The following is a 21,059-nucleotide window of genomic DNA, read 5'->3' as shown; positions in this document are numbered from 1 at the left end:
GTCTCTTCCGGTTGCCATCCGTGAAAAAGAGTGTGTTTGGATACAATAGTCCCTCAGATACCTCCAATCTCACTCGTGGCCGCATCGCAGAGGCAGGATCTGAGTATCTCCCCCCACACACAGTTCTGGGCGCCCCCCAGCCCCCTCCTTTAACCCTCCCTGCGGGGAATAAGACGTTCCTCTGGCATCTGCTTCCAGTCTCAGCTCTGAAATTGCTGGATGCGCAGAGGGAATGAGGGTCTGGCCCCCTTCCACTGGGCCGGGAGTGGGGGGCCCGGGCCCTGGGAAGCAGTGCCCCAGCCCTTGGGGGGGGCCTCCCCCACAGCCCCAGGCACTCCCTCCACCCAGTCCCTTGCCCTGGAATGTGGGAGAACCAGCTCTGGGCTCCAGCCCCAGGATAGCTCACGTGCTCCAGGGGAGAGTACCTGGCTGAGGCTGGGGTGGGGAGGGATGTGGAGGCAGCAGGGAGAAAGGCCGCAGGCCTCAGGCTCCTGGGAGAAGTGGGGCTGTCAAGCGTGCTTATGGGCTGGCCTCCCTTAGCAGGTGATGTAGCGGTGGGGAGGGGGTCAGGGCTGGAGTGGCCAGGGGGACGGGGGGTGGGGGGGCAGGGGGAGATGTGGGAGCAGTGGCACAACCTCCAGACCTAAGAAAGGACAGGACTGTGGGGGACACAGGCTGTGAGCCCCAGGACGCCCAGCTGTGAAACTAGGCTGAGAAAGGAGGCTCCTGGGTCCGCAGGATCTGTGCAGAACGCAAGGGAGCAAAGGGAGCGGGGAGGCATCTGTACAGCCCTTCCTGTAACAGATAGCCAAGGATGGTATGCTGGGAGCCCCTGTGTTGGGGAAGCTCCAGGTGCCCAGGACCACTGCCCACCAGACCCTGTGCAGAAGAGGGGTGGAGGCCCGTGTCAACAGTCTTGCAGCCAGTCCACTGCAAGTTTATTTGCACTGATGGAAAAGATGGGGGGGGGCACTGCAGAAGAGGACCCACAGGTTCTCTCGGCAGAGGCTGTGCTTGAGAGGTGTGCCCTCTATCTTTCATATGCTCCTGTGGGACCCCCCTCCTCTTCCAGCCCAGAGTGGGGGGGGTGCCTAAGAAGAGGGGACACTGTCCTCTGGGTCCCTCTGACCTGATGAGAACTGCAGTGGGGTGGGGGAGCCTGGGGGAAGGAACGGCACAGTCAAATACTTTCCACTTAAAAAAAAATATTTATTAAAAGAGCGATTAAACTTGAAAAAGAATCACCAAAATGCAGCCCTTTGCACAGTATTTCATGAATCAGCCAAAGAAAAAAAAAGAAAAAGGAAAAAAAAAATTAAAAAGAGGAAAAAAATCCCAGAGACCCCGCTGGGGAGGAGGCGGCCCCCAGAGCCGCAGGCGCTGCTGCCCAAGGCGCGTGGAGGTTCCAGTCTCAGGACTCGGATCCAGAGCCGACCCGTCAGAGCAGAGGCCCGGGGTGCCCAAGGCCAAGCCCAGACAGTAGGTTATCCCGAGGACATGAACTTGGGACACTGACCAGAGACCTGGAATTCGGGAGCCATTACTCTGCGAGCCGCCTCTAGCTGCCCAGCGGCTCCACGATCTGCTGGACGTAGTGGACCACGTTGCTGTGGAGCTGAGAGGCCGTGGCCGCAAAGGTCTCCTTGGCGAGGGCACGGGCGGCCTCACTGCCCCCCATCATGGCATGGTACAGCGGGAGGGTGTACTTCTGCTTCCCCTGCAAGACACGCGCGCCAGGCCGGTCAGCCCTCTGCTCAGCCCAAGGTCGGGTGCAGAGAGAGGCCTTGGGATCCAAGCGGGGGTGAGGAGCTTCCAGACACAAGGGCTCCCATTTGGGAATCTTCATGGAGCCCCAGGATCCCAAAGCTAGATCGTGGGATTCACGCTGCCCACGACAGCCTGTGGGGGGGTGTCTACACTCCACAGAACCAAGTAGGGGCTGGCACGGGGGAGACTGAACTTTTCGAGAGCTGTAAGCAGCCAGGCACCAAGGCACAGCAGAGAGCCAAGGCCATAGCACCTAAAGGCCCCGTAAGGTCCACCTGCAGCCACAGCACAGGACCCCAGCACCCAGAGGTGGGGAAGGAGCTCCGGGATGCCTGCCCACAGGGGCGGGAATCTGTGCATGGCCTCATCACCACCAGCTCCCACCCCGCTCTGGAATCTCCTGAGGCTCATCCTGAGAGCCACAGGCCCCTCCCAGCAGGACAGCGCTCCAGGGGGGACCCAGGTCCCAGCTGGCCTTTGAACCCGCCCAGGTCACAGGCTTCCCCAGGGAGCAGGAGCCTAGAATCCGCCTGCACTCCTCTTTCCTGCCGCCGGCCTCTCCCGGCAAGACCAGCCTCCCTCTGTCCCAGCTTCCGTCAGCACCAACCAGCTCTCTCCCCTCAGGCCACCCACCAGCTGGCCTGCAGAGCTCTTGGCCTGGGCTCCCCCAGGGCAGCACCTCCAAGGCCTGCTCACAGGAGCCCCAGGTCCTTCACCCCCTCCTCCCCCTCCCCACCCCAGAGGCTGCAGGACCACTGCTGCCCATCCAGATGCGGTGGGGGGGGTGGATCGCCCACCTGGCTGCAGAGGAATTCCTTCACTTTCCAGAAGTCCTCCTGGTGGTCGTTCTTGAGGACAATCTGGCCCCATCGCAGCCGCAGCTCCGCGTTCTGGGCATTTGAGATCTTCGGATACATCTCTCCAAGTTTCTTCACGTTCCCTGGAGAACACAACTTGGCCCTCAGTGACTCTGCCAGGAGCACGGCGACCACGCGAGGCCCGCCGAGGGCACCAGGAGGAACTTCACGGCAGCTCCCACCGCCCCTCAGCAGCTCCCTTACACCAGAAGCGGCCACATCCGGGCTCACACTCACCCCCATTTCCAAGGTTTGGCCGCCACCTCCCCTTCATGTAATGACAAGCCTTCTGCCACCAAACCCATCCCATGTGCCTGCTCGGCCTGCCCCCTTTCCTCTTACACCTGCCACAAGCCACTTTGCTCGAACCGTTTTTCCCAGGGATGCCCTTTGGTGACGATCGCCTGTGGCTGAGCAGCAACCACACAGCCATGCTGAAGCGCTTCGGCCGCACAGGTGCAAGACCCCAGCGCCACATTTACTGGCTGGGCTGCGGGTTCACGCCCCAGGACCTGGGGTCACAGCCACAGAGTGATGACCAGGATTAGATGGCGTCACACCTGTGAGGGGCTGCTGAGGCTGAGGACCTGACAGGGACCATGCTCTGAGATCCCTTCCGCGCGGGCTCCTGGGCACCTACAGCCTCTGCCGATGTGCTTGCTGTGCGCTTCTGTCCACTGCCGTCCCGCCCTCCCACCCCGGCCGCCCACACGGTGAGCCGCCACCGGCCTGGACAGAAAGCTCCGCAGACGGGGACCCTGATTCACAGCCCGGAAGCATCGATCCACTTTTCTCACCTGGAGGGAGAGGGGATTTCTGGAGGATCCTATCCAGGAAGTAAACCAGCTGGTAGGTCTTCCAGGCAGAGGTGGACACGGCGCCAATGGCCCTCATGTCCAGCGCCTCGGTCGCCCAGAGCTTGGCCAGCTCATCTGCCGGCTTCATGAGCGCGTCCCCGGGGGAGAGGTCGGGCAGGAAGGGGGGCCAGCCGGGGGTGTTCAGCCAACGGTCAAACTCCAACCCTAGTGGCAGAAGGAGTGGAGATGCCCTCAGAAGGTGCCGCAGCCTCGCAGTCAACCTGCCACATGGTCAACCTGCCATGCAGTCAACCTGCTATGTGATTCCCAAGGCCACGAGCTGCGTGTGCCTCTGTCCACCCCAAACTCTTCCCTGGCTACCGACCCTCTGCCCCACATCACGCCCACCCTGCAGGGTCCCAGCTCCCATGATGCCCAGACCCGGCCTCCCCCAGCAACACTGCGCCGGCAGAGCCATGCGTGCGGACACTCTGGGGGTCCTGCCCCAACTCTGCCCCAATGAGCCAGGGGCACAGGCACAGGCCAGTCCCCTCTATGCCTCGGCTTCATCTGTGACATGGGGGTGAGAGCCCCCATCTCGGCTGAAACCTGTGAGGATCAAACCCACTCTGAGTCTCACATGCCACCTGGTCAGGGCAGGCCCTGGTCAGCTGCAGACCCCACCACCTGGCTGGACGGAGCCACCCATTGGGCACAAAGGGGTGCATCTAACGGGCTCCCTCGCCACCCCCCCCCCCCCCCCAGGAAGCAGTGCCTGCCCGGCGGGACCAGGACCTCCTTCCTCAGAGAGGCTGGACAAGGCGGGGCTGCTGCCTCCACTCGGTCCCTGGGAGCCCACTCGGTACGGCAGAGACCAGGCAGAGCTAAGGGTCCAACCAGGTGTGTCCACGGCCAGGAACAACCAGAGAGAGAGGAGAAAAGCAAAATGGGGGACGGAGGCCAGGAGTTGAGATCTGCCGCCAAGTGCCACCCAGAGGACGCCGACTCCCATCCCGTGGTCTCACACCACCTGAGTCTCCCCGGGTATAGACCAGACCGAACCCTCTTCCATCTCCTGGAAACTGCGGACTGGTTCCCCTGCTCACCTGGGATGGAATCCACCTTCCTTCTCTTCAGCTCAGGGAAATAGTCCAAGAAAAACTCCAGAAAGTCGTCGGCTAAGATGCTTTGGAACTTAAACTCTTCCACGTAGGCCTGCTTGGGGGGCGGCGGCGGTGGTCACGGATCCCACGGGGGCAAGGGCCCCTTGCCCCCTGCCCCCTGCCCTCCAGTCCCATCACTCCCCCGCCACCTCCCACCCCCCGCCGCCCCTCCGAGCTGATGTACCCTGAGGAAACGGTCAAACTGGTCCTGGTCGCCCACCAGGTGAGCCAAGTAGGAGACAAAGCAGAAGCCCTTCTCGTAGGGGGTCTCGTTGTATGTGTCATCGGGGTCAACACCTGCAGAGAAAGCTCTAGACTCAACGAGCAAGTACAGAAGAGGGGGGAACGTCAGCTTGGTAGGGACGGCAAGGTCAGGAGCATTTCTGGGTCCACCCGGGGGCTTGCGGGGTAGCCCCAGTGGGAGGACAAGGAAGCCTGGGGGGATGCGGCAGCGCGTCCCTCCTGGAGTGGCTGTGCCGCGTGGGTCCTCCCACCCACCGCCTTCCCAGCCATGCAGTCACACCCACATGGGGCTGCCTGCCCAGAATGGGGTACTTTTCTGCAGGTGTCCTGGAGTAAAGGGAGCCAGCCACGGGTCCACAAGTTCACATTCAGAGGCATCACGTGAGCTTCAGTTGCACAAAAGGTTTAAATGAGTCGCGCATGGAACTGAAGAAAAGTATCAGGAAGCAAAAACCCATGAGCTTGGACAAGTCTGTGAGCTTGTCCAGGGCTCGGTCATGCGCTCTGTGGGGTAAGGAGGATGCCCGCTCTGCAAACCCCATGGGGCTGGCCTGATGGTGGGAAAGTGGCTGTGCAGGGACCCGCACACACACACAGGGCGACGCGTGTCATGCAGGACCACTTGGGGCCCAAAGTACCCGGGGACCTCCCTCTCCAGGGAGCAATTCGAGGTGTGCCAGCTCCATGGGGTCAGGAACCCCACCTGGCTCAATCTTCACTCGGAGTTTGTTCAGCGGATGCTCCTCGCCCGTGACATCCATGTGCTGCCGGAGCAGAGCCCGGCCGGTAGCGGCTTCCAGGCAGGTGTACGCGGCCCCTGTGCGACAAGAAAGCGCTGGCCCCTCCGCAGGTGCCTCCCTACGCTGCCCTCGAGGCCTGAGAGGATGACAGAGCCCCAGAGCCTGGGGACAGGGCAGGAAGGACTCGCGCTGCCTCCTCAGGCCCCTCCCAATCACACATGCCAGGGCCACCTTCCCTCTCGTGTTGTCACTCCCAGAGGCGGGAATTTAATCCTCCCCGAAAACAGTACTTTCATCTCACTGTTCCCGTCAGACAAAAGGAACTGTCGCCGGAGATTTTTCGAGGGTCTGAGGCTCCTGGCTCTAAAACTCTAAAACAACTGAGAGGAGTTCCTGTCGTGGCGCAGTGGTTAAGGAATCCGACTAGGAACCGTGAGGTTGCAGGTTCGATCCCCGGCCTTGCTCAGTGGGTGAATGATCCGGCGTTGCCATGAGCTGTGGTGTAGGTTGCAGACGAGGCTCGGATCCCGAGTTGCTGTGGCTCTGGCGTAGGCCGGCGGCTACAGTTCCGATTAGACCCCTAGCCTGGGAGCCTCCATATGCTGCGAGATTGGCCCTAGAAAAAGCAAAAAAGACAAAAATAAAAATAAAAATAAATAAAACAACTGAGAAAGCCAATGGCTCGGGGGTAGGGGGATGGGGAGGGCTGGGTGTGAACCAGCTGCCGCTGCTGCCTTGAGATCCTGGCTCAGCCCGGGTTCCCTCCGCACAGCGGGCAGAGACACGGGCTTGCGGGGCCCGCAGAGGCCGATTTAGATGCTACACACGGGCTCTTCTCTATAGACTCTGGATGAAAGTGTAAATTGCTACAATCTTTGTGGGCGGCAGCAGACACTACATGCTAAAAAAGCCTTTGATGGAGTTCCCGTTGTGGCACAGTGGAAACAAATCTGACTGGTATCCATGAGGATGCAGGTTCAATCCCTGGCCTCGCTAAGTGGGTTGAGGATTGGGCGTTGCCATGAGCTGTGGTGTAGGTCGAAGACGTGGCTTGGATCCCACGTTGCTGTGGCTGTGGTGTAGGCTGGCAGCTGAAGCTCTAATTTGACCCCTAGCCTGGGAACTTCCATATGCCATTGGGTTCAGCCCTAAGGAAAAGATTTTTTAAATATAAAAATAAAATAAAAAGCACCTGATATACAGTGGGTTTTCAATAAGGCGATGGTGCTGAGACTTTATTATTTGTTTTGTTTTAGTTTTGGGGGCTGCATCCGTGGCATGTGGAAATTTCTGGGCCAGGGATCAAACCTACACCACAATAGTGACCCGAGCCACAGCAGTGACAATGCTGACCCTTTAACCACTAGGCCACCAGAGAACTCTGAGACTAGTTTAAAAGCACAGCTGGGCTCAATCTGAGTCTCTGCCCTCACCGGCTCAGAGGCTGGCGGCACATTTCTTATCTGAGTCGCAGTGAATCACATGTAAGATGGAAATCCTCACCCCTCATCTGGCTCCTGCCCAGTTGCTAAGGGATGTACTGTTTTTGGGGTTTTTTGGTTTTTTTTGTCTTTTTTTGTCTTTTCTAGGGCCGTACCCATGGCATATGGAGGTTCCCAGGCTGGGGGTCTCATCGGAACTGTACCCGCCAGCCGAGGCCAGAGCCACAGCAACATGGGATCCAAGCTGCGTCTGCGACCCACACCACAGCTCACGGCAATGCCGGATCCTTAACCCACTGAGCAAGGCCAGGGATCGAACCCACAACCTCATGGTTCCTAGTCGGGTTCGTTAACCACTGAGCCATGACGGGAACTCCTAAGGGATGTACTTTGTACAGAGCTGGTATGCGGGTGTTCCACAGAGGAACTGACTGTGATGATCTGGGATTAAGTCACCTCACATCTGGAGGACAGCCCAGTGCAGGGGCAGAGGGCACAAAGTGGGGCTTCAGCCTGACAAGGAGGCACTTTGCCCCTTAGTTCCTGAAGGTAACCTATACTTTTTTTTCAGGGACTCTTTTTTTTTTTTTGGCTTTTTTAGGGCCTCACCTGCAGAATATGGAGGTTCCCAGGCTAGGGGCTGAATCGGAGCTACAGCTGCCGGCCTACACCACAGCCACAGCAACATGGGATCTGAGCCACATCTGCAACCTACACCACAGCTCATGGCAATGCCGGATCCGCAACCCACTGAGCGAGGCCGGGGATTGAACCCGCGTCCTCATGGTTATTAGTTGGATTGTTTCCGCTGAGCCACAAGGGGAACTCCCCAGGCGACATATCCTTTTTGAGACTGTCTCTGCCCACGGCCCCGCTGATTTAGGATGGGCAGCGAGGTGGGCAGATAACTCTGCCTTGAGTTGGCCTCTACGGCCGCATCCCGGGGCCTCTGTGCCCCGCCCCCTCCACCCTTCATGCCCACCCGGATCCCCAAAGCCCCAGGAGAGGCGACTGGGCACTCACCGAACAGGATGGTGGAAATCCTCCTCTGGGCGAACATGGTGAAGCCCTCGTTGAGCCAGAACTCCCCCCAGTGGGCGTTGGTGACCAGGTTCCCGAACCAACTGTGGGAGATCTCGTGGATGATGACGTCGGCCAAGGAGCGGTCCCCGGCCAGCAGGCAGGGGGTGACGAAGGTCAGACACGGGTTCTCCATCCCTCCAAACGGGAAGGACGGTGGCATGAAGAGCACGTCGTACCTGCCAGGAGGGGGGGCGGTCACAGGGCACCCCCCCACACTGCCATCCCGGCCACACTCCATCACACCCAGCTCCCCCGAGGCTCAGGAGGGTCACAGAGACCCATGGACCGAGCCTCTTATCCTGGGGGGCCTCAAGGCTGAAGATGACAGAAAACAAGAGTACGGGCTGCTTCCAGCAACCAGAAAGACAAGTCAGCCATGGTTCCTGACAGGGGGTTCTGACTCCAGAGTCAGCAACTGGGGGGACACCTGTCACCTCGGCAACCTGTAATCTCAACAACTGTCCCAGGGCCCTCCCGGCTTATCTCCTCTTCCCTCCCCCTCTTCTGCCCCTTCCCCTCCCTCCTCCTCCCGTCCCCCTCCTCCTCCCCCTCCCTCCCTTCCCCCTTCTCCTTCCCCCTCCCTTCCCCTCCCCCTTCTCCCTCTTCCCACTCCTCCCTCCTCCTCCTCCCTCCTCTTCTGCCCCTTCCCCTCCCCTTCCCCTCTTCTCCCTCTTCCCACTCCCTCCCCCTCTTCTGCCCCTTCCCTTCCTGCTCCCTCCTCCTCCTCCACTCCACCCCAGAGATGGAGAGAACCAGGCTCAGTTTGATAACAGAGACATGAGTCCATGTGACGCCACACCTTCCCCAAACATAGGGTCCGAAAAGCTTCTCTCCTGTTGCTAAGAACTCTTCTATCACGCCGTCGTACTCCTCCTTGGCAGCGTCGATGAGGCAGGGCTCAGCCCACACCCGGCTCCTGGGGACAAGGGACAGCCACACTGTGTTCAGAGGCCATGGCAGGGGCCAAGTCCTGAAAGCACCGGCATAAACTGGCCTCCGTCTCACACTGGAGCCGACGGCCACGGCCCTGGGAGCCACGGGGACCAGAAAGGCGAAGCCAGCCGCCGCCCAGAGCTCACCACACCCAGGACAGCCAGCGGGCTCCTGCGGGGACCGGCTCAAGCTCCAGCCTCAGCTCCTCCGGTATAAACGCTCAGAGAGACAAGAGAGGGATGAAAAAGCCCCTCATGCTGTGGCTTCTGTAGGAAGTTTACCCTCAGGAGATGTAGAAAGCATTTTTTTTTTTTTTTAAGAGCTGCATCCATGGCATATGAAAGTTTCCAGGCTAGGGGTCGAATCAGAGCTGTAGCCGCTGCCTAGACCACAGCCATGCAGGATCCAAGCCATGTCTGCGATCTACACCACAGCTCACGGCAACGCCAGATCCTTAACCCACTGAGTGAGGCCAGGGATTGAATCCACATCCTTGTGGATACAAGTCAGATTTGTTACCACTGAGCCCCAAAGAACACTTTTTTTTTTTCTTAAGTGGCTGAACCCACAGCATATGGAAGTCACTGGGCCAGGGATCAAATGGAGCTGCAGCTGCAACAACACTGGATCCTTTAACCGGCCAGGCCAAGGATTGAACCCCTATCTCCATAGTGACCCAAGCCACTACGGTCAGGTTCTTTTTTTTTTTTTTTTGCCTTTTTGCTATTTCTTGGGCTGCTCCTGCGGCATATGGAGGTTCCCAGGCTAGGGGTCTAATCAGAGCCGCAGCCACCAGCCAATGCCAGAGCCACAGCAACACGGGATCCGAGCCGCGTCTGCAACCTACACCGTAGTTTACGGCAACACCGGATCGTCAACCCACTGAGCAAGGCCAGGGACCGAACCCGCAACCCCATGGTTCCTAGTCGGATTCGTTAACCACTGCGCCACGACGGGAACTCCTACAGTCAGGTTCTTAACCAACTGCACCATGGCAGGAACTCCTAGAAGGGATTTCTACAACTGGATCTTTGGAATTGAAAAAAAATTTTATAGATAAACCACTTCAGGTTAACAGAAAGGTGCTAATTGTCTAAGGAGCAATACCAGTATTTTGACTATAAGGACCACGGTCTGTATGCTTTGGAGAAGCAGGCTGATTTACGTGCTTTTAAATGGTCCAGCAAAACACGAAATCCACACGAAAGAAAACCAGTAAGGCGACACGGATGGGAAGACAGGTGTTCAATGCATCATTCCTTCCATTTCCTGTCAGGAATTTCCAGTGATGGAGTTTCCAGGGTGAAAGTGAGGAAACAAAGGTGGGGGAGGGGTTAAGAAGATCCAGGGACAAAGGTCCATCCTCGGATTCAAGGATGAGCTGATCTCAAATTCGAGGGCACTGAGGCCAAAGCCTATGTCTGGCCAGAGCCCTGGATGCTCCCCACCCGGATATCCTGCATCTCAGGACAGACGGCCGAGGAAGGTGGCTGCAAGGCCTGCAGGACTTCGGGGAACTGTTCTAGCAGGAGGAGGCGAAGCAGGGCCGCCAGCAGCCAGGGGTCCCAGCAGCACAGGCGGGGCCTCACAGGGGGAAGGAAGCTACAAGTGCAGACAGAGCTGCAGGAGGTCTGGGCCAACCAGAGTCCAAGGTCAGATGGGGGGGGGGGGGCAGGGCGGGGGAGGTATGCAGTTCAGATCCCGTGCGGCTCTGGCTGTGGCTGTGGCCGGCAGCTGCAGCTACAATTGGACCCCTAGCCTTGGAACCTCCATATGCTATGGGTGAGGCCCTAAAAAGGCAAAAAAAAAAAAAAAGTGCAGTCAGGACAGACGGGGCACCTACCCCTGGGGCCCAGGAGGCCCGGGTCCAGGAAGCGGAAGAAGAGCTCGTCTTATTCCAGGGATTTCATGACTCTCAGGGGACTAGACTCCAATGGGTGGGAGCCCTGACAGGGATGGGGGGGAGTGCATGCTGGAAGGGGATGAGGAATCTGTCATTTTTCCTTTTTACAGAGCTACAAGATGCATGTGTTGGGGTGGAAAGGAAAGAGCCAGTCAGGGATGGGGATGCAGATTCAAAGGGAGCGGTCGGCGCTGAAGCAAAGTCCAGAGATTGTGGGGGCAGGAGGCGGCATTCAACAGGTCCAGGTCGGATGTGTAGATTTGGCTTTAACAGAAGGAAGGTCCCATCATCAAGGGTCCAGAGGGACCGAGGGGAGGATCAGCACAGCCAGGGGTGACCAGGAGCAGGACGCAATGGTACTGACAGATCAGTATCTCAACAAAGCAGACACAGTGAGGGGACCTTGAGCTGGAGGCTCTGAGGCTGGAGGCTACGGTTGTCACGTGCCCTGAGAAACTTCTCAGATGTCTCGGGCACCTTTTGTTCCTCCCAACTTTCCACCAGGAGCCAGACATGCATCCTGGTCCCTGCATAGCTCCATCATTTTCTCTCAAACACCCCAGGTGGGGAGTTCCCGTCATGGCTCAGTGGTTAACGAATCCGACTAGGAACCATGAGGTTGCGGGTTCGATCCCTGCCCTTGCTCAGTGGGTGAAGGATCTGGCGTTGCAGTGAGCTGTGGTGTAGGTTGCAGACACAGCTCAAATCCCACGTTGCTGTGGCTCTGGTGTAGGCCAGCAGCTATGGCTCCAATTAGACCTTTAGCCTGGGAACCTCCATATGCCATAGGAACCTCCCTAGAAAAGGCAAAAAGACCAAAACAAAACAAAACAAAAAACCACCCAGGGTGGAGGAAGGCAATGGCAGGGCCCTGGCTGGATGCACAGCAGGGCAAGCGAAGGGGCCTGGAGCGTGGGTGAGAGATGACCCTGGGCAGGAACAGGTGCAGGTGGGCCTGAAGGGTGAGGAGCAGGGACCCAGAGGGCGAAGGTCAGGGGCGAGTTGGAGAAGGAAGGAGGCCAGGCTGCTGGAAGCTTCTCATGTGCAGGGCATCCGGTGTGAGTGTGAGGGGCTGGGTCGGGGTAGGGGGGTTAGAAGGCAGAGGAGAAGCCCCAGGCTGCCCTCCCCCGGGGAGAAACCCATGTGGAGAAAATGAACACCAGGCCGAGAAGACCCAGGCATGGAGCAGAAGCCTCTAGGAACCTGGTCTAGGAGCAGCGCAGCTCTATCCCCAGCCTGGGTACCACCAACACAGTCCTTCAACCCAACCTGCGGCTCAGCTGCCACAGTGGGAGGGGGACAGGGGACACCCGACACATTTCTACCACCACACAAATTTCTCTCAAAGATACTAAGATGCTCTCAGGGAAGCTGGAATCACATCACCAGAATTCTAGTGGCAAAGGCACAGGCTTTGCAGCGGGATCTCTTGAATGTGAATCCCAACCCCACCGTGAATGCAAGTTTGCACAAGCCTGATCACCAAGGCCTCATGGGGCAAACCTGAGGCGAGAGTGGGGCCCCCCATGGTGTAAGGACCAGGAGGTGTCTTGCAGAAAAGGGTGTGGGGGGCATGCCCATCCGGCTCCCCAGCCCAGGCTCTCCTCCTCCTACAGAAAGTGAGACAGAAGACCCTGCCAGTCAACAAACTCCCACACGACCCCATGAGGTGGCGTTTCCTTCACGGCTCAGTGGTTAACGAACCCGACTAGCATCCATGAAGATGTGGGTTCAATCCCTGGTCTCACTCAGCGGGTTAAGGATCTGGCGTTGCTGTGAGCTGTGATGTATGTAGGTTGCAGATGCGGCTCAGATCCTGCGTGGCTGTGCCTGTGGTGTAGGCCAGCAGCTGTAGCTCTGATCGGACCCCTAGCCTGGGAACCTCCATATGCCGTGGGTGCGGCCCTTAAAAAAAAAAAAAGAAAGAAAGAAAGAAAAAGACCCCATGAGGCAAGGACTGTCCACCTAGCAGGGAAAGGGTGAGCCATAGACACCAGTCAAGTGGGCCCCGTCGCCTGGATCAAGGTGCCGTGTCACAGCTTAGCACAGAGGGTTCCAGAGATCCCCACAGCCTGGTGTGTTTAGAACAGACTGTTCTTTTTTTTTTTTTTTTTTTGTCCTTTTGCCATTTCTTGGGCTGTTCCCACGGCATATGGAAGTTTCCAGGCTAGGGGTCCAATCCGAGCTGTAGCCACAGGCCTACGCCAGAGCCACAGCAACGCAGGGATCCGCGCTGGGTCTGCAACCTACACCACAGCTCACGGCAATGCTGGATCCCTAACCCAATGAGCAAGGCCAGGGATCGAACCCGCAACCTCATGGTTCCTAGTCAGATTCGTTAACCACTGAGCCACAACGGGAACTCAGAACAGACTGTTCTTCATTTGCCATCAGGAGCTCATCCGCTAACAGGATCTTAGCAGGAGGAAACACACTCGTCTACTTTCCAGTCCCCTGTCGCCCTGTCCCCCAGTAAGGGACACCTCATCTCTCAGGAGCAGTGCTGTTCTGAGCGCAAGGCTGGACACAGACGCCCACGGAGCCTGCACAGCGCTCCCCTGGTCTCAGGATCTGAGGCTGGCAGTCCTGGGGCCTCCAGGAGCCGGAGCCCAATTTGGGGGGGTCTGGGTCTCCTACCTCGGGCCAACTTCTGCTGAGACCAGATCTCCGATGGCCAAAGCGATGAGATAGGAGGGGATGGGCTGGGACATCTGGAAGAAGAACTTCCTGGGGCCTCTCTTCTCCCAGGTGTCAGCGCTCATCACAGCTGTGAAGCCATCTGGGACCTGGCGGCAGAGAACATTCAGGATGCTTCACTGGACGGTTGGCTCTGGATCAGCTAGAAGGGCAGCGTGAGCAGCAATGGGCATGGTGAGGACAGCGGCCTGCCCGCCCCCTTGGGAAGCACAGAGGCTTCCAGAAACGAAACTGGTGGAGTTCCCACTGTGGCTCAGCAGGTTGAGAATCCGACTAGGATCCATGAGGACACGGGTTCGATCCCTGGTCTCACTCAGTGGGTTAAGGATCTGATGTTGCCGTGAGCTGTGGAGGTGTAGGTGGCAGACGCAGCTCGGATCCGGCGTGGCTGTGACTGTGGTGTAGGCCGGCAGATGTAGCTCTGATTTGATCCCTAGCCTGGGAACCTCCCTCTGCCTCAGGTACAGCCCTCAAAAGCAAAAACAAACAAAACTAGTGCTCAACTGGTGGGATTTAGCACCAATGAGCTTTCTGTGGGCGGAGTTTTTCAGAGGTAACCCTGGGTGGGTGTAATAATTTACCCACTGAAACAGGACCCGATAGACCTGAACTTGTATCTTCAATCCCAAGGGCAGATACACTTGGCCGCGGCGCCCTCACCTCAATGAGAGCGGAGTATCTGCATTTTACCGCAGGAGTGTCGAAGCAAGGGAAGAAGGCCCGATTCAGAACAGCCTGGCCCTGGGTGTAGACGAAGGGCTTCTTCTTTCCTGCCGTCTGCTCCGGAGCCAACCAGCAAACCTAAGCGGAGACAAGGACCTTTCGGAACGGACATCCTGCGTGAGCCCCGAGCAGCCAGGGACGAGTCGGCTCAGACGAGGACGCCTGCCCCTCCTGTGCATTCAGTCCCTCTGGAGTCCCGCCAAGATCTGACATCCACTTCTCAGGGTAGACACCACGCAGGGCCACTCCTCACTGTGTCCCCTGGGTCGTCTCAAGAATCCCTGAGCTGGCCTCTGAGCCCCTGGTCCTGTCCCCTCCAGGGTCTTCCCGCTGTAGTAACTTCTCATCAAAAGATGAATACTGAAGAAGCTGTACTTGACCTTGTGGTAAAAGACCCAGAAAAACAGAAGCCAAGAGCAAGGAGTCTGTGATTGTTTGTTTTTAGGCCCACACCCACAGCTTATGGAAGTTCCCAGGCTAGGGGTCTAATGGGAGCTGTAGCCACCGGCCTACACCACAGCCGTACACGGATCTGAGCCGTGTCTGTGACCTACACCACAGCTCACAGCCATGCCGGAACCTTAACCCACTGAGTGAGGCCAGGGATCGAACCCACAACCTCATGCATACGAGTCAGGTTCTTAACCTGCCGAGCCACAAGGGGAACTCCCAAGGAGTCTGTGATTAATGCATGTTCTCCATCCCTGAAATCCACCCTTTCAGAGTAAATGTGTTTTACATTATAGGCTATGATTCCTTCCTAACCAAGCCTTTAATCAAGGGCACACTTGAATGATTATTACGGCTGATGGCATCAGCATTACACGGCAGGGAGAGTTTAGGAGAGGGCCGGGGGGTTCCAGGAGTGCTTCTGCAGGAGGCAAAACTCCTAGGCTGGACCTTCACAAGTGGGCAGACTGAGGCGGCTGGGAAGGAAGGGAGAGGACCTTCTCCAGGGGAGGCAGCAGCATGAGCAGGGCCCGGAGGGACACTGGCTTCCCAGACGGAGGCGGGCAGGGCATCTGGATGGCTGAGATGAGGGCACTGAACACAGAGGCATCTGACCAACTTTTAAGAGGCATAAGGGAGATGCACTGGAAGGCTGGGTTTTTCTTTACTTGAGAGTGGGTGTGTGTGTGTGGTGTACGTGGTGTGTAGGGGGTGTGGTGTGGTGAGGGGGTGAAAAGAGTGATGTCCTGGTGGAGAAACCTGACAGGTTCAGCCTCAGCCAGGTGACCACAGGTCGGCACAGCAGCCATAAGCCACGTGGACACTACTGCCCTCATTACAACATTACAAAAATGCCATCTTAACTCTGTGAACTTCCACTCAATTTTGCTGGGAAACCAAGTCTGCTCTGAAAAAAATACAGTCTAGGAGTTCCTGTCGTGGCACAGCGGAAACGAATCCAACTAGGAACCATGAGGTTGTGGGTTCAATCCCTGGCCTCGCTCAGTGGGTTAAGGATCCGGCGTTGCCGTGAGCTGTGGTGTAGGTTGCAGATGCGGCTTGGATCTGGCGTTGCTGTGGCTCTGGTGTAGGCCGGCGGCTACAGCTCCGATTGGACCCCTAGCCTGGGAACCTCCATATGCTGCAGGAGCAGCCCTAGAAAATACAAAAAAAAAAAAAAAAAACGATGTCCTATCCATGAAAAAAAACTGTCCTGAGTTGGCAGTAAGAGCTGACAGAGTCCTCACGAGATGGCAGGCCTATATGAGGATCTATGCAATGACAAGCATGGAACTGCTGTCGGGAGCATCCTGATAAATACTGACCATCATCCCCTCCACCGAAATTCCTTACTCACCCTCCGTGCTGGAGTTTTGCTTTTGTTTTAATCATGTGAAGAGAAGGAAGGAGGCTGGCAGGACATATACACGATTGAGTCCAGTCAGGGAGAGGCTACGACCCACCATGACAGTGGCAATGTGAAGGAACAGGCACAGTGCCATCGGCGGAGACCTTCCCAGCACAAAGGGCAGTTTTTTTGTCAAGGGAGGCCATTACATCTTAAATGAGAGCTATTTAGCTCTGATATTTCACTTAGGATGCCACCTTTAGTGGGCAAATCCAGGAGGATCTAATGTTTCCAGTTATTCTGTTGAATTTCTGCCCCCAACCAGAACCAGAATATAAGCAAACAACCAAACATATTTCCAGAGGTCATGTTATTCTAGAGGTCCCTGGGCTTCTCCTTTGCCTCAGAGGTCAGTCTACATTACTTTCGACTTTAACTTGTTGGACAAGATCCATCATAAGGTTCATTTATTTCCTGAATGGTAAAAGATGGAAACAGAACTGCCCTGGAGGCCCAGAGGAGACGAATCCGACTAGGATCCATGAGGATGAGGGTTCGATCCCTGGTCTCAGATGTGGCTCGGATCCTGCGTTGCTATGGCTGTGGTGTAGGCTGGCTGCTGCAGCTCTGATTCGACCCCTAGCCTGGGAACCTCTATATGCCACAGGTGTGGCCCTAGAAAGCCGAAAAAAAAAAGAAAAAGAAAGAAAACTGCTCTTTGAGCCAGCTCTAAAAGCAAAAAGGTTAGTAGAAAGAAAGAGAAAGAGAACTGCCCTTTGAGCCAGCTCCAAGAGCAAAAAGGGTTAGTGCCACCAGATAAGCAGACTTCAGTGGCAGGCAGGCATCTGGGGGACCTGAGCGCCCCTACCCAAGACAGGGCTGGTAGCCACGCCTGGAATCTCCCGGAAGGACTTGGGACTCTCACAGATGTGGGCACATGATCTTCCCCCTTCTGCTCTCCAAAATTTCAATATTTGCCACCCCCCACACCCGTGGTTAAAATTCAGGAGTCAACCAAGAGTGAGAACGCCAAGTTATCACAAAGCCTGGCACAACCTCATTCCAGTACCCACTTTTACTAAAATTCTTTTGTTCATCAAACCCAGGGTGTCCCAAAAGGAAACTGCCCAGTTCCGGGGCTGTTTCAGCTGAGGCACTGGAAGGTCCGCCCCCGCCAACTCCCGCCGCCAAAAGGCCTGAGTCAGCTCCGGGTAATGAGCCAGCAGGGTCAGGGCCGCCCTAGAGCAGAACAAAGCGGCTCTCCGCCAGGGCCCAGCCTACGTCCAGGACAGTGACAGTTCTAACTTCAGTTCGTGATCGGGAGGACTTCCTGGGAAGCCCTGGACTAGAGACAGTGGTGCCCTAAGAGCGGTGGGGGGAGGAGGGTTCATCTGGATGAGGAGGGGGCAGAGGTGTGGTGGGGCGGTGGAAGGGGATGGGGAGTCTGAGCCGGGAGGAGGGGCCGGAGCGGGACGGGGGCACTCACCCCTGGTCCTTCACCCACGCGGTAGGTGAGCTGCACCTGCATGTGCTCGCCGGCGCTGCAGGGCTGCGGGAAGCGCACACAGAGGGCCTGGCCGTAGTGCGAGAAGGGCTGTGTGCACACCGGCACCGGCTCTGGCTCCGGCTGCCCCGGGCCCGGCTGCCCTCGCCGCAGCACCGCCGCCGTCACCTCCAAGCACGGGTGCGAGTCCAGCCGCAGCTCCGCGGCGCCGCCGGGCTCCAGGCAGCGCAGCTCCAGCACCGCCGAGCCGCTCAGCCCGCGGCTGCCCGGCCCGGGCCCCGGTGGCCCGAACTCGGCCCGCAGGTCCAGGTGCAATTGCAGCAACTCAAAGGCGCGGAAGTTGGAGGCCGACGCCACATCCTCCGCCTGCGCGGAGCGCAGCACCCGCCTGCCGGCCCCAGGCCCGCTGCCCGCCATGCTTCTCCGCCGCCTAGCCGGGCCCGCCACAGAACCCGGAACCCGGCGTGGCCACGCCCCCAAACGCCCTGCCTCTCGCCGGGTACCCCGATACTACCGCATCCCATCCGGCCGCCGGCCCGGCCCGGCCCCGCCCCGACGCTCCCGGTGGGTTGGGATCCCCAAGGCCTCCGCTCACCCGGGTAGGGCCCGCCCCTATGACCACGCCCCGGAAGCTGTTTTGGTCACGCCCCCTTCTTGACGCCTCTCCCCCCCCCACCCCCAATCCGCACCGCAGGGCTTTGGAAGACAGTGCTGGCGGATCCATCTTCTCCCGAATTCATCCCACTAGGATGTTCCCCAGTCCCTTCTGTACTGAGGTTTCCCGTGTCCTACTCCTCAGGTCGCACTGAGCCCGGATTGCAGGGGTCTTGGTTGGAGATCGCACTCTCTGCGCTCGAATTGTTAGGGCCCGGTCATGTTGGGCAAACCGCCCTCAAGAAAGGAGGCTCTTTCCGCATCTCTCTGTGCACCTGTAAAACAGAGGAATTATACCCGTCTCTCGAGCTGGGAGAACTTAATCGGAAACAGCACAGAATGCCACAGCCTATGGAGGTCCTCCTGGCACTGGGCACAGGGCTTCTTCTGTCCTTCCACCAAGGGTGAGGACAAGCACAGCACCCTTAAGGTGCGGCGGGCGGTGTGCCCTTCTGTCAGCCAGGATACCCCACTTCATGCTGTGTCCCTTCTCTGTACCAGTGGTTGCGGTCGCCTTTCTGTGAGGCGGAACCGGTCCATGGTGAGATTTTTACCGATCAGCTAGGACATGAGATTTTAAAAGAGACACCGTGGGGAGTTTCTCATAAAAGGAAACAGTATCCTAGCACAGGGGTCCTACTTTTATGGAGTTGACATACATTTTACTAAATGTGTGTTTCACTCACAAGAGAGCTTCCAAACACGCGGCAAAAACTGAAAGGAAAAATAGGCAAATCTACAACTACAGCTGGACATTAAACACTCATCTCTCAGCAGTTAATTGAACAACTAGACAGAAAATCAATAAGGATATATAAGGTCTGAACAACACTATCAATCACCTAGACCTTACTGGCTTTTATAGAATATCAGCATACATGCTCCTGTCAAGGTCACATGGAACATTCACCAAATAGACCATAATCTGGGCCATAAAACAAACCTGTTGTGAAAAGCAAATTTGCTTTTCACACAGCTATGGCTGAACAATTCTGGAATTGCACTGTAGATAATTAGGATTGAACAAATAAGTACATTATTGTAAAGAGAACCAGGGTTCCTATTTGTAAGCTGCAGTTACAAATAGGAAAGAAAGGGATAGAATGAACCCTGTGCTGCTGGACTAGAGCTAGAGGGCCTGGTGGTTTCTGTTTTATATGCACATGGATGGACGCAGAAGTGTAGTGCATGGGTTAGTATGTTACATACATTCCTCGGCATGATCCCCTGGAAAAACGAGCAGCACTGACACCCCAGTAGCAATGAGTGTACCCAACACCCAGATTTTGGATTCCAAATGCTATTCTCCATCAGAAGGAAGTAGGGCTCCTTGGAGAAAATAGAAGACAAGCCTGGGGCTCAGCGGAAACTGAAATCTGACCAGTATCCATGAGAATGCAGGTTTGATCCCTGGCCTCGTTCAGTGGGTTGATGAGCCAGCATTGCCTTGAGCTGTGGTGTAGGCCAGCAGCTACAGATCCAATTTGACCCCTAGCCTGGGAACCTCCATGTGCTGTGGGTGCAGCCCTAAAAAGACAAAAAAAGAAAAAAGAAAATGAGCCTGGAGCATCTTATGATGCTTGGAAGTGATAAAGTACTAAAAGAAAAAAAAAAACAAACAAACAATAACAAAAAGCGATGTTGAAACGGCATAGGAGCTAAACCAAAAGAGCTCCCGGTAGCCGAAGTTAGAACCACGTGAGTAAATAAACAGCAGAATTGGATTACAGCCCCCAAATGACATGAATACCAGTGAGTCCTTGCCAAGTAACTGAATAAACAAATAAATAAACGAGAGAAAAGAGACTACTCTTCTTTAGAAGAGAATTCTGAATAATACAGGAGGAAGGAATGAGAAACACGGGAAGTCACTGTTAGAATGCCAGTGCCAAAATTAGCAGGCAAAAGTGTAAGCAAAAACATATTTGCCTCATTTCAAAGTATCTCCCCCCAGATAGTTACTCACTACAAAGAGGAAAGCAGTCATTTTACGGCGGACGAAGCCAGCAGCCCTCACCAGAATCGAGTGATCAGAAGGTCACTGTCACCAGCAGTCCTACACAGACACCACCTACCCTTGACCTGATGATGAGAAGAGGGTGAAGGCACAACCTTATGAGAAAACAGCAGATAAACCCAAACCAAGGGCTTCTTCAAAATAAGTCTCTACTCTGCGTGAGTATGAAGGTCAGAAAGGGAAACTGAGGAACCATCCAGGTCAGAGGAGACGGTACAGCTCTGGAAGGTAGAAGCTCGTATTAGATCCTGCAACAGGGAAAGACATCCCAGGGAAAACTGGCGCCATCCAAATGAGGTGTGTGGTTTAGCTGATGGAACCAACCCGAACGTTTTATTCAAATAACCACTATTTAAGATGTTCCTGGGAGGGGGAGCCGGGTGGAAGGTATACTGAACTTGATTTTTGCAGTTTTTCTACACAGCTACAATTATCTCAAAATGATGAATTAAAAATACAAAGGAGTTCCCTGCTGGCCCAGTACATTGAGGATCCAGCATTGTCACAGCTGTGGCTCTGGTTACAGCTATGGTGTGGGTGCAAACCCTGGCCTGGAAACTTCTGCATCCCCCAAGCACACAGAAACCAGTAAGTACATGAAACAACAAGCACCACGTTCAGGATGGCGGTCAATTCTTTTTTTTTTCTTTTTTCTTTTTTTTTTTTTTGTCTGTTTGCTATTTCTTGGGCTGCTCCCGCGGCATATGGAGGTTCCCAGGCTAGGGGTCGAATCGGAGC

At 56.3% G+C, this 21,059-nt stretch overlaps 1 protein-coding gene across 1 annotated transcript; it reads right to left on the bottom strand.

Moving 5' to 3' along the window:
* Window positions 1–1,185: 1,185 nt before the first annotated feature.
* RNPEP (arginyl aminopeptidase) lies at window positions 1,186–18,233 on the bottom strand. Its single transcript, XM_047754884.1, has 11 exons — window positions 17,633–18,233; window positions 14,286–14,426; window positions 13,566–13,714; window positions 8,892–9,008; window positions 8,033–8,268; window positions 5,531–5,644; window positions 4,769–4,881; window positions 4,528–4,636; window positions 3,422–3,646; window positions 2,565–2,707; window positions 1,186–1,717 (listed from the first exon to the last, which is right to left on the bottom strand). The coding sequence occupies exons 1-11, from the start codon at window positions 18,065–18,067 to the stop codon at window positions 1,559–1,561; spliced, it is 1,941 nt and encodes a 646-aa protein (XP_047610840.1). The 5' UTR covers window positions 18,068–18,233; the 3' UTR covers window positions 1,186–1,558.
* Window positions 18,234–21,059: the final 2,826 nt, after the last annotated feature.

The sequence above is a fragment of the Phacochoerus africanus genome, chromosome 12 (genome assembly GCF_016906955.1).
Source record: "Phacochoerus africanus isolate WHEZ1 chromosome 12, ROS_Pafr_v1, whole genome shotgun sequence".
In the NCBI taxonomy this organism is placed as follows: domain Eukaryota; kingdom Metazoa; phylum Chordata; class Mammalia; order Artiodactyla; family Suidae; genus Phacochoerus; species Phacochoerus africanus.
Note: the sequence above shows the minus strand (reverse complement) of the source record. Positions and strands in the feature narration are given on the sequence as shown.